Source organism: Gambusia affinis, linkage group LG15, assembly GCF_019740435.1.
Source record: "Gambusia affinis linkage group LG15, SWU_Gaff_1.0, whole genome shotgun sequence".
Lineage (NCBI taxonomy): Eukaryota > Metazoa > Chordata > Actinopteri > Cyprinodontiformes > Poeciliidae > Gambusia > Gambusia affinis.
The window spans coordinates 21,125,258-21,139,217 of NC_057882.1; the positions used below are offsets into that span (position 1 = coordinate 21,125,258).

General features: G+C 36.6%; 1 protein-coding gene across 7 annotated transcripts in view; it reads right to left on the reverse strand.

Annotated features, from left to right (window-relative positions):
• Nucleotides 1–4,003: 4,003 nt before the first annotated feature.
• stard13a (StAR-related lipid transfer (START) domain containing 13a) overlaps nt 4,004–13,960 on the reverse strand; it is a 59,860-nt gene continuing 49,903 nt past the window's right edge. For all 7 annotated transcript variants that reach the window (XM_044140072.1, XM_044140073.1, XM_044140071.1 and 4 more), the window contains 9 exons: nt 12,363–12,533; nt 11,394–11,553; nt 11,078–11,276; nt 9,740–9,953; nt 9,541–9,655; nt 7,588–7,842; nt 7,129–7,346; nt 6,475–6,651; nt 4,004–6,386 (listed from right to left, as the gene is read on the reverse strand). In XM_044140072.1, coding sequence (XP_043996007.1) covers nt 6,272–6,386; nt 6,475–6,651; nt 7,129–7,346; nt 7,588–7,842; nt 9,541–9,655; nt 9,740–9,953; nt 11,078–11,276; nt 11,394–11,553; nt 12,363–12,533 — 1,624 coding nt within the window. In that variant the 3' untranslated portion in view covers nt 4,004–6,271. The remainder of the gene's footprint in view (nt 6,387–6,474; nt 6,652–7,128; nt 7,347–7,587; nt 7,843–9,540; nt 9,656–9,739; nt 9,954–11,077; nt 11,277–11,393; nt 11,554–12,362; nt 12,534–13,960) is intronic.

Sequence of the window (13,960 nt, forward strand, 5' to 3'; positions counted from 1 at the left end):
GTTTGAATGTGTTTGTTCAAATAGTGGTAAGTAGTGATGGGCTATCTGAAGCCAGGCATCGAGGCGCGTACCGAGTAAAAATCGGGCGTGTCAGATGCTTCGATACTTGTGTCATCTTGCTGAAAACCCAACCCACGTGACTGTCAACAAACGATGCCTCTTATTGCATTGGTCACGTGACTGCTTCATTTTGCGTGTCGGTTTTCAAAATAAAAGCGTCATGAGCCGTGCTGCTGCATGGGTTATTGTATTTGATCACGCATCAGATGAGTATTTGTCTTCACCAGTGGCCCAAATAAAAGGACCCTTTTATAGTTCATGTGTATTAACGATTTGATTATGGCACTCATCAAAATGTAATGTTTGCTACCGGTTTTCTCAATCATTGATTATGGTATATTTTATGACTTTATATTTGTGTGTATTTTATTGTGTAAAACACTTTGAGACTGCATTGTTGCTGAAATGTACTACACAAATAAACTTGATTGAAATGGAGCCAGCACGAAGAAAAAAGCTGACATCTGGTAAAACTTTGAGATGATCACTCATAAGATTCTTAAATAAAAATAATTTACCCATTCACCTACAAAATTCTTATCTTCTTGAAATTGTTCTGCAAAGATATATGAGTCTTGCACAGCAGAAACAGACTTAAAGCTGTTGAAAGAGTAAAATTCTGTCCTGATGAGTAAAAATAAAAGGGATCAGAGCCAACTAGAAATCAAAGAAAAAGAGAATTTTTGAAGAATTTTTGTTTTTCAGGATGCAAATCAAATCTCAAAGAATACTGTCTGCCCCAACAAGCACTGCACTCCGAATACACTAAAACAAATGTCTATTGTCAAATCACTCAATGAGAAAAGAAAACAGCTACTGACAGTTAACATATATCAGGATTGGCTACAAATGATTTTAATAAATAAAAAAAAGATTAGTTAAATAGGATTTAAATGACTCTCCTGTTACTAAACATAAGTTTGATGAAAAAAAAAACAAACAAAAAAACCCCCACTTTGTAACAATATTGCATTTACTACATTTTTTAAGTATGTCTATCTGAGTGACAAGGCTGCCACAGTTTCAACAGCAGATGTCACTAGTGAGAAATGAATGAAGCATCGAGTAATGAACCTTTGGGCAAAACAATGGGCTGGGAAGCTTCATTGCTTCACGAGGCTTCATTTGAACATCATTAGTGGTAAGCTTGTAATGGAAATAATTTAGAAAATTGATGAAATGACTTACACCAAATGGATGATGTGGAACAAGAGAACTAAGGTAAAAGTAAAGCAGCTGAGCAAAAGGAAATTGACATGCTTTCAACTATTGGAAGGGGTGATGAGCAAGATAAGAAGCAGGTGAGGCCAATCAGGAGCTGGGGAAAAACATAGTCAGGAAGTTGTGGGAGGGTGACTAATAAGCACATATATAAATAAAGGGGGATATAGGAGGACCACACAAAACCAAAAGTATAAGAGAAACGATAATAAAAGACTGCGACAGACTGGCAACCTGTCCAGGGTGTACACCGCCTCTCGCCAGGAATGTTAGCTGGGGATAGGCACCAGCAACCCTCCCGACCCCATTAGGGACGAAGGGTGATTAGACAATGGATGGATGGATGGATGGATGGATAATAAAAGAATCTAAACCAACACACAAAGAACAGACAACAACCAATAATCTCAGCACAAAATAAGTGACATTAATAAACAATCAGTTGAATGCAAAAACTAAAGTCCAAAACAAATGTACAAAGAACAGAGAATCCTGATAGATTATCTTGGCCAAAATTTCCAGTTTAGTTCCAGAATTATTGTTTTACATGCAGAAATACCAAATTTCAAGGCTTCAAAAATGAAACCCTTGAGAAACATAATTGTAAGAAAATGGACAAAACACACAAATAGATAGACAAATAGATACATTCAGTTAGAAAGGAATTAAATCTGGAAATATAAATGTTTTTTTTTTTCCATATTCACCCAGATATAGAAAATATTTAAAACTAATTAAAACCTTTTTAAATTCAATTTTTTTAAAAACAAATGAAAAGCGGTCATCCTTTAAATGTTTAGTTCTGTACGTACATGAGTGTTGGAAACTACAACTACTAATACTATTACTGCTGCTAGTACTACTACATTAAACTTATCTTGAGAATCAGATAATAAATAACAATGTCTGACAGCTATTACAAACATCTATGTATCAACTTGGCAAAAATATTTAATATATTATATTTAATATTTAATTCACATTTCTATCATTTGGAATTTCAGGTTGAAGCTGTACTTACATATCCGTTTTATTCCAGCAGAGGGCCCTTTAAATCATTTTGCAAAGAATAGGTTGCATTATGTTGTATCTTAACGCATCATGTGTGAAAGAATAGTTTTTGTTTTATTCACACACAAAAAAGAAAAACAATAATCAGTTTTAGTTCATCAACAAACACTGGCAGGCATAATCTCAAACTGCCTTATCTTTCTGGATGGTTCCCATTTTTCTTAAGACATCTGCTTAGTTCTGTGTGCATTTGTAAAAGAAAAAAAAACACAAATGCAGATATGAAATTGATTTGTGGAGAAAATTACTGATTCACCTGGTGAGAGTCTTTCTTGTATCACTGAGTAATTTGCAAAATGATGTTCTCCATTTGTCAGAGCCCGTGGAGCAGCAGAGCTAAAACACACCCACCGTGCAGAGCATCATTGACATTCAGAAGCTGTAACCATGTGCTCCACTTTCAAGATAAACCACTGACATGTTAAATGAAGTAGAAGTTAAAGTAATGTCTCTCCGTTGTCACAGTAAAAAGACATGCTGACTCACACGCAGGGAGATTTTAGAGAGTGGTATCTGTATCCAAACCCCTTCCTTGTCCTTTATGAGAGTCTAGACCATCTATCTAACTCAGCTAAGCAGGTAAATGTGATTGAATATTGATCCGAGCATTAGAGAGTTAGCCTCCATCCTCTGCTTTAAAGGACACAAGAAGGTAAGTGATGAAAAGTCCTTGAGGAGAGCCCTCTGTGATTCTGAGGACTTTTCACTTACTCGGTTATCTAAAAATATTTCCTGTGGCACAGTTTCCACGCATGTTTAAATTCCAGAGGGAGAAGAGCACCACTTCATGGACACAGCAGCATATGACAAGGGGACTATTATACATGCAAAACTAATACTTCTTGAATTTTAAAAATATATTTTTTCACTTTGCATTCACAATCTTTTATTATTTTGTTGGGCTTTTAAGTGATAGACCAGCACAAAACAGTGCATAGTTTCAATGTGCAATGAAAATTGTATGTTATTTTACTTGTTTTTCATTTCCAACTAAAATCTGAAAGTGTTTCATACAACCCTACTAAGTCAGTATTTGCTAGAACCACCATTTGAGGCTTGCATCTACCCGCTTTGACCAGAGGAAGCTGCTGCCAGCACCATGTGATTAGCAGTTTCACGCCATTGAGATTTTACATTGCAATGACTTAGATTGTTCATTGTACATTGCAATACACTGGGTGTGTGTTTAGGGTTGATGTTTTTAACAGGTTTTCATCCAAGCTTGTTCAGTATTGACTTACATTCATCTTTACATCAATTCTGATCACCTTCTCTCTTCATCCCCATTGCATGATGCTGCCACAACTGTGTTTCACCATGGAGATAGTGTAACTACATTGATGTGTAGTGCTGCTCATCAATTCATCAGTTGAGGTTTGCTTCAATTTCCTGGTAGGTTTACATTTATACCACACCATTTCCATATTTGGAAGCTGTGTTGAAAGATTGGTATATTTTTTCTGCTTTAAATGCATGTCATATTTTTTTAGATTTCCTTATTTGTAAAAAATTCAATAAAGTGTGCGTTGAAGCTTATCAAAACATAAAAAATGTTTAAGGGGTATGAAAATCTTTGCAAAACGCAAGGCTCTTTATAGCACATATTCATATGTTTTTCATGGAAGAATTTGACAAAAAAAAACAGTACAAATGCACTTTAAAATTTTTATTCTCCTCTTTAGAAACAATAGCTTTGTTTTCAGTCACTGTCAAAAATAACAAGCATAAATCCTCCAGCTCTAAGCTAAGTTTGGAACCTCTCCACAAACAGCAAAGGTCTCACGTCAGAGTCTCTCAATCCTTTCTTACGCACACATGCACACGTGCCACTGTCACCCAGCAAAAGGCATCCACGCGAGGATTATGGCGGCACTGTGGAGATAATATTATATCATAGCAACACCATGGCAATGCTGCCTACAGCGGAAACAAACATTAAAGCCAGGGCAGTACCACGGTGGAGCGAGTTTTTCTCTATTGCTTCCCTACAGATGGTGTGTGGAAATTTCACATTTCAGCTTATCAATATGATAGGAAGACCCTGAAGAGCTGTGATGGCACAGAGAGCGCTGCAGAGAGTTTACAGTACAGGCTGTAAGTGTGTTTGAAATGCAGATACACAGGCACAACCATGCACACACTCTAAGTTTCAAACATGCTTCCCAGAAGCAGTGAAATGGTCTCATGTCTTAGACATTGTATAACACAAATGAAAAAAACAACAACTATAATACCATATACAGAGATAAAAGAACACTTTTGAATAAGATTAACGCTGAAAGTGGGGACTGAAAAAGAAAATCATCTGTGAAATCGTACATAAAATATTAAAAACACATTTATGGACCCAGTGATTGCGTCCCCTTCAATGTGGTTCTTTGTGTGGACCTTCTACATGAAACAAGTCAACTTTTCACAGCACGGTGCTGACATGTATCCATATTTTGTTTATTTTTTTAAAAAAGGAGTTCTGATAGTTTTATGTAATTACTTTTATACTTTTATAAGTGCAAATGGAACAATGATTTGGCATATCATCAAGCTAAAGCTGGAGATACATCACATGCCCATGTTATTTGTAAAGAGTTCACTGGTATAAAGTCAAGTTACAGGTGAGCGAGACCTCTTTTACAGCTTAATTTAAAAACAAATCTAAGATTGGTAGAATAAGCAGGCCTTCTGATGTTTTCGCAAATATTGAGAAATATAATAGTAATAAATAACAATAGTTATTTTAATAATATATGAGCTTCAATTAACAGCTGATTTGAAAATAAATTTGCATGATATGTAAATTGTAGATAAGTACAACGGGGATTAGAGTGTTATCTCATCTCTCATTGTTTTGTTTGTTCACGATGTTAAAAATAAATGCTAAGTATTTGGTAGAACAAACCAAAGCAATAAATATGGAATTTGCTTTCTATCTACAAGACATCATCAATTTAATAATGCACTTAGCTACAAGTACTTGCAAAGTAAATTGCTATTCTCATTATGGAACACATTGAGAACTGGAAATAATGTTGAAATTGTGACTGAAATGCAGTATCATAATTTATATTATAAATTAAAATATTATGTTGAAAATACCTGGAAATGACAATAAAACCACTTTTCTTCTATGTGCCCAATCAGCATATTGTACAGTCCAAGTCAGAAGTTTACATCTATATATATATATATATATATATATATATATATATATATATATATATATATATATATGGCCACACTAAAAACAGAACTACTTTGTTTATTTATTCTTTCATGTTCACTTCCGCCTTCGCCCGCTTCAGTTTCAAATGGGACAACTTGGAAATGAGAACCTATTTTATTTTACATATATATATAATTTTCTGCCATTATTCTGGCTGAAGTTTGTTTAAAGTGATCTCCTTTGAGGCATTGCCTCTGTTTTTTTATAGTTTACAAGAAAAATTGGTTTGAATGTTGACAAAAAAATATATAATAGCAACCATCAAGGTTCAAGCTTAATCTTAACCGGAAGATGTTCCGCATCTACATTGAACTATTTGACCAAAATGAAACAAAGATTGCTTTGAGGAGCTACGGCAAGGCTTTAAACCAGAGAACACTGAACTGTTTAAAATAGTGCATGAAGTAGGCTTAAAAGCAATTACATTACCAATTCTGACCTGATAATTTGGACTTTGTGTTTATCGCAGAAAATTTACAAATAATCTGAAGTAGTGTATGTAGTTATTCCTTTCAAAAATCATGACAGTTTTTGTTTGATAATCAATTTACTCTGATAAATCGAATTGGATGGGTTTTATAAATCTTTAAAAGCCCCAAATTACTGATTCCATATCTGACCAGAACTGTAACTTAGCACCAAGAAAAAAATGCCTGGTTGATTAAACTGGTTTTCAGGATGAAGAATTATGTTTGAAGCTCAGTTCTTCGCCTCAGGACTCTGATCGCCTGGGAGGAATGAGGAGCGGATACTCTGAGCTTCATTAACACACAAATGACCAAACGCTTTGTTGTACCATTCTGGAGATCTTCCCCTGAAATGATGATAACAAATTAACATGTTATAAATTTCAAATCTTGCTAAAAACATGACTGTAGATGGAAGATGAAGCCCTTCCACACCTGAGATCAACTCTGGAGATGTGTGTGAGCCTGGTCTTCCCTGTCCCACAGGGCTCAAGGAGGTATTGTGACTCCAACACAACCCCCCTCACAGCTCCAACACGCGGGCTGTCATCATGCTCGACGGACACGCACACCAGCGCACAGGATTCTTTACAAAGGTCTGTACGCCACGATCTGAATGGTGTAAAAAAATTAGGAGGTTAGAGCTTCATTGTAGAAACTGCGATCAAATTAAATCTATCTATTGAGATACTCTTAACTCCCAAAATCGGTGCTCTGTGAGGCAAAAGTTCAGCATTGAGACTGCAGCTCTAAGGAGAAGAGCTTTGGGAAAATAAGCCAGGGTAGTACACTCATTCTTATTCATATAAAAAAATAGGCAGAATTAGTCTCTGAACATTTAACTCTGCTATCTTAGTGGATCAATAAAAGTGCAGTCTTTCTATTTTATATAATTACTTTTAACTGATTAAAAACAAGCTTGTTTTGATATGTAGAAAATCTTTAAACTGTTACTAAGACTCATTCCATGTGACAATTTCTGAGAAAATATGATTCACTCAGTCAGATTCAGATTCACACACACACACACACACGCACACACACACGTGTTTCCGCACATGTGTCACATTGTGCAGTTATTAATCATACCTTAGTACCACATAGTCATAGCAGGGTTGAGGCGCCATATTGCAGCAGCTGTAATGATACACATCTGTTTGTTTGTCCAGCGTTTCCAGAACCTTCTCCTGCTGGAGATCTGTCTGCCACATGAGGCGCTCCTTCAGGAGCCGCTGCAGGACCTCAGAGGGAGACGCCGACACCTCGAGACAAACTCGCCACCTCCTCAGAGGATTCCCGTCTCCAACCTTACACACAAATATTGAAAATATCAAAAAGTATTGAAAAGAAAGTGTCTTCATGTTTCTGATTTCTATTTCTAAAATTTTGCGTTTCAGTTTTTCTGCTTTGGCAGTGTTGACAACACGAGGAGATTAATAACTGTAGACTCTTTTCAAAAGATCCTACTAATCCCTGTCGCTTTATCTTTTTTATTCTCGACTCCCCGTCTCCAAAATCCCACCAATTTGGAACAGAATGACCTCCCACCTTTTTAAATGCCAGATCTGTGTTGTCAGAAGACAAGCGAGACACCCAGCCTTTACTCTTGTCCTTGGCCTCTTTCAGCAGGTTCTGGATCAGCCCTTCTATGTGTGCGTTGTAGGATGCTTCCTCATCCTCTTCTTCCACTTCCTCATCCACATCTTCCTCCTCCTGGACCTTGCAAAGCTCCTCCAGCGGGGGCACCATCAGCGCGGCCTCCATGTAGGAGTTGCGGGACTGGGTTACCATTTCCTCTGGGATCTGAGCAACAACCGGAAAAGGTGTGTCACATAAAACAATCAGCTCAGGAAGAGCAGAACAGAACAGAATTTGAAGAAAAGCAGAGAAAAGAGGTGAAGATGATAGAAGATATTTGCAGAATTTGGACAATATTTCCTTTCTGCTCTCCCTCTAAAACGAAAGGGAAGTGATTTCAAATACTTAATAGATTTTATCCCCAAAGAGAAATGTGTAGGTTGAAATAAAAACACATATGGTACACATGCTGTGTTTGGAGTATTTACGTATCTATGACTTACTTATCCAAGTATTTCTCTGTTTTTCTCTCTTTTTTTATCACTTAGTGTTATGACAAAATTGAGATGGAACTTTAATTACCTAATTAAACTGGATGTTTGCATAGCCTAAAAATATCATACACAGTCATATTCAATAGACTAGAATACATGTTCCTATGGATCCCAGATTAAATACAGATTTTCAAGGTAATATTTAAGGAGGTAATAAACAAACTTTTTAAAAAGTCCACATTTCTTTAATGGAAATATTTATTTTTATTAGTAATTTTAATCTTAAATGTGTTTTCATTAGCTCTAAGTGGAAAATCAATAAAATTAACAGAAACAAAGGGTTAAATGTGTCAATGTAATGTGTTTCACTAAGTGAGTCGAGTTACTGAAATACATTAATTTTTCAATAGTATTCATGTTTATTCAATATCAATTTTTTATTTAATCCATTTAATTCTGTCACATATTGTTCTGCACACACTCAAAGCTCTGCTCTTACACTAAGAAGACCTCTCTTGAGTGCCCACACTTACAAGAATATTCCTGCGCTCAGATTTAATGCATGTTGCATAAAAACCTGTTTAAATTTTTCACAGCACCATTAGCATGAGACTGCCTTTACATCACTGCCTTTAATGGGGCATTTCTGTTGTGTTCAAAGGAGTTCACGTCAAAGAGTTCCCAGCACTGAAAGAACGGACTGAGAGAGTTGAGGAAGAGGAACTGCAAGTCAGCTCAAATCTGATGACATAAAGTTTTGAGGGGGAAATGGAGCATGTCAGCAAGAAAGACATCTTTTTGTGTGAGTAGTTTTTTTTGTGAGTGAATATAAGAAACTTGATCTTAACATTAAAGAGAATGCTTTTAGATTACAATGTTTTCTGGCTGGGACTTGAATGGCTAATCTTAAATTGTACAGATTGGTGTTGTAAGAGATCGTGATCACCCCTTCTTTTAACATATCTATCAGGGGAGAATATTTGGCTCTAGAAGGAATAGAGAATCTCAACTCATTCTAATTTTAATGAATAGTGAATAAAAGCTATAGAAAAAAAACTTTTCCCTTCACCTTTGAGATGAGATGTAAAAAATTAAAAGTAAAAAATTTTAAAAATCAATTGGAAGAACTTAGATTTGTGCTGTTCTTAAGTAAATTAAAGTATGCATTCTGTTCAGATTAAAATTGTTTATTATTTTTACTTGTAAAATGATATTTAATCTTAAAATGCACTGTAAGCAGTTCTGTTTTCTCCAGATAGCAGTACCAATTCCTTGCAAAAAGCCTTGAGTCTCTGATGACATAATGTGACAAACAATCCTGATAAGTACAGTTAGCTCATCGCCTTAAATACAATGAATTAATTTCAATTTATTAACTGAAATATCAGTCCATTCATTCAAATAAATATCTGCTGAGTTTGATCCAGACCTGGAAGAGATGTTGGCACTCTGTGATCATGTGTGCCAGGCCCTGTGTAGCAGCAAGGTTCTCACTCAGGTCTTTCTGATCTGGACGGCCTGTAGCGTACTTCTTCTGGATTGACCTAAAGAAGGCAAGAACCACAGGAAGAATGCAGGGTCACCTGGTTTCTTGTTTTCCATTTGAACTCATGGGAGTTTACGCATACCTTGGTGACAGCATCTCGTTCTTCAGGATACTGAGGTGGAACAGAGATGGGCCCAGACAAACAGCGAGGTTCATCGGCGTCATCTGGTTCTCCTCCACCAAGGAGGTGACGTCCCGCAAGAAGTAGAGCAGAGTCTGCAGAACCTCCCTGTTCTCATCAGGCATCAGCAATATGGCTGCCCTGACGGCCTGCAACCGCTGTTCTTTAGGAACATCTAATAGACAAAGAAAAAAAATGAAAATAGGAATAGTACTACAGATGAATTCCTTATAATAGTAGGAAGCAGTAATCTCCATTTGGGTAAATGTTATGGTTGGTACTGTTCCAACTATGGATTGTTAAGGAGATTAAAATATTCTCTTTTCTGTCTCATTTCGAAGAATGGCTAAGTGAAATTTGTCCATGTATACCTTTGTATGTATATCTTAGATAATCAAAAAGTTATGAATTACTAACTAAAAGATCAGTTAGTTTGAGCAATGAGAAAATGTCAACTACTAGTCAGCTATATGTCCATCAACTGGGAAGAGATAAGAACTGGTTGGTTTCAAGTCAAACTCTGAAATCATGATATGTAATTGTATTCAAAATAAAGAAATAATAGCATGCACTTTGATGCACTTCTTTGATATTATCAGAATCATATTTTGGAAGATTTTTTGGCACTAGTGGTCTTTATTGAACAGTAATTTGTTAGAAAAGAGGAGGAGGAGAGAAAGGAAAAACATGAAGCAAATGGCCCAAAACCAGGAATCGAACCCATGACAACCGTATCAAGGACAACATCCTGTGTAAACGTCCCATTCATTTGAAATTAATAACAGTCAATGTATGTTGCAAAATTTGGAAAAATCTTGTAATTTCTCCATTTTCTATTTAAATCAAAACAGAAACTTTTGTCAATGGACTTGCAGCTAATCTGTCTTGTTTCAAAAATCTAATAAACGTTGGTCATAATAGGACTGGGAAAGTCAGACCTCAAAGAAAACCACAACGGGCCAGGAAATTGCCCTGATCAGTAGCTCTTTAATATAAAACAATGCTTCAGTGTTTAATTTAGTTTTAGTGGACTCATTAAGTGCAGCACTAGGTATTATAATAAAAGCAATTATTTTAACATAGAATGGGTTTTCTCCTCTTGAATGGGTTCACACTGAAGTCTGTGTTCTTCCAGTTTTGTGTGGTAATGTGTCTGCAAAGAAAGACAACTATTTCAAGGCTTTGTATGCATCTTTACAAGAGGGGCCAAAAAACTGACAATTATTTTATTGGCTGGTGTACTTAAGGAAAAAAGTAAAAGAGTTTATTAAAGAGAGATCTACTTCCACATTTACTTACACTGGTAAATGTGCAGGAAAGTTTCCCCCAGTTTGCTTGTAAGCAGAGGTTCGGGTAAGTCCCTGAAGAACTGTTTGACCATGTCAGCCACATCATATGCAGATTGGTCGTCGTAGTTTACACAGTCAGGGGACAACTCGCACTGCTGCCTCAAAGCCTGAATCCGGGACTTTACGCCAGACTTGCGGAACAATCCCACCTGGAATGGAGACAGTGGGAGAGAGTCAGGGAGGGAATAGTGCCTTGTGTCTGACAGCTTAGGCATTGAGAGAGAATGAAATGCACACAAGCAGTCCAGTAAAAGCTGTTTACTAACCTGGTCCAGACAGTAAGTCCTGAGGTGGCTGAGGGCCTGTTGTAAACACAGAGGAAGTGGGAACCCACAGCGCTGGACATGAACAATCAGAGGAACGCCAAACACACTCTTCTCTTTGTAGTCTGGCACCTTCATACGCTTCATAAACTTAGGCACGGACCTGCAAGAGACAGACAAACAATTAGGGAAGTGTGTGGGAGAAAAGAGACGTCTATGATTTCATTATCAGCCTAAGCATGTACACACTGGTCAACAGGACTTCCCTGTAGGGCACAATAAAAGTGAACAGGACTGGCTGTTTACTGCAGAGGGATGCGTTTGTGGGTCGTGGGGAATGGTGGCTGAGTTTTGTAAGCTCAGTCCTTGACAAACACTTGCACATGTACAAACCCATTGATGTTAGGCTATGTTTTCAATTTTAAGACATACATGAAGGTGTTAATTGTCCATATGGTCCAGCAGCTAGAGGCTACAGCAGGGCTGAAAAATATCTAATAAAGCTCTTGTGAAGACTGTAAAAAGAAGGAAGAAGGATCCCTTGAACTTCCTTTCCTTATGTTATGTTGAAACCACACATTTCTATGCATTCTTGTTGGCATTTTAGTTTGTATAACAACAGCAAGAAGACCATAATTATGAAGTGAAAAGAGAAGGATGCATGGTTTTAAAAATGTTTTACAAATAAAAAATTGCAAAATTGTGGCCTCCATTTGCATTCAGTCTTATCTCAATGCATCCCTTACTTATGTCATTTCTAATATAAAAAAAAATTAAAAACATTTACTATATTATTCATTTTATAGTTGGGAGAAAAGATTGTAAAGCTGTTAGATGAATAGCATCATACTTAGGTTCATTTGTACGATACGGTGTATTCCCTATTTTTCATGATTACCTGGGGTTAAACTATCTCATTATAATCTATAATATCACACGCAAATTATGTTAATTTGTTGTGTTTGTACATACCATGTCCAGCCATGTTTGTTAGACATGGAGTATTTCTCCATGATGGCGGTGAGGCGGAGCAGAGAAAACTTCTGCAGCAGGCTCAGCTGACCCGCCGACTGGCTGCTGATCTGCAGTGAAGATGCTGGCTGGTTGAGATGATCAGACGTTCTGAAACTTGGCCATCGGAGACTAAGATGGAATGAAAGACAAAAAATAAAAAATTTATTTATTGAAGTTTATTTGGTAGGGACAGACACACATCAACATAGACATACTGACCAAAACAGCAGTCCCATGTTTGCGTCATAGTGCAATAGCAACAGCTAATTCGCAGCACTTGTCCCTAAATGGGCTTTTAAACAGTACCTCTAAAAATTGAAGTGATAATCATAGCATAATGTTGACAACATCTACAAACAAACAGGGAAACATAAAACATCAAAAACGAGTATAGTTCTGTTTTTGACATAACCAGAGTTTTGTTTGTTTCTTGAATGTACTAAAACTGCTTATGGACTTTAAATCAACAGGAAGTGAGTTCCAAACTGCAGATCCTCTCACGGACAGAGCACTTTGAGCAAAAGTGGTTAACGCAGATAACGCAAGTCAGGCAATACAATTCACTCTTGGATCTTATTACATTGATGTTAATTGACCAAATAAATAGAACAGTTGTGCTGGTTTTAAAATGCTCAGTCATGTCTTTCTTGGATATCCATTTGGGATCAACCCTATAAGTGAATATTCATTCACTTATAGGGTTGGCACTTACAGAGCCAAACCAATTTGGTTTGGGATAATTTGTTTTCACTTACAACTGAAAGTCTGATTATTATAACAAGACTGTGAATGACATTACGGGTTTATTAACACACATTTGCTCAACTGCAGACTCAGAATATTTTGCCAGTGTCTTTTTTGCTGTAATGACAGAAGATTTCCCTAATACTGGAACACAACATGATCTATGATAACCTTTGCCTTCTAAAGTGCAACTCAATCAAAAAACATTTTTGGTGTCATTCTGCCAGTAAAGAAACATGGAAGTAAGTGCTAATTTTGTTTATTGTACATTTATAAATAAACAGCTATTAAAACTGCAACGTGTTATTGCAAATGTTGCTACATGCTCATTCAGGAGTAGTGAATGCTGCATGTCAGTGACTCAATGGAATCTGCTCGTTTCCTTAGATTGAAAACCTTTTAAACTAATTGGAATAGCAAACTCAGCCTAATGAGCTGTTATAACTAGAATTAATAAGAATGTGTGTGACTGAATTGAAATTACTTTTTTGTAAAGTGCCTCAAGACATTTGTTGGAAAATGGTACTATGCAAATAAACTGAATTTATATGATCTTGCTATTTTTGAAGATTTTGTTCAGTCTTATCTAACCAGCACTCATAGTCCTGGTCGCATCTGGTGCTCTTCAGGGTTCTGTCCTCAGGCCCATTTTTTCATTATCTAACCCCTTTGGATTGGACACATAGTCCAAAATGACATTTTCATTGCACCCATAAAACTCTTCAGTTTACTCTACTGTTCCTAATGACCATATGTTTACCATGCGTGCCAGAGTTTTCAATAAATCCACCCCTTAACTCTGTAATTCTCTT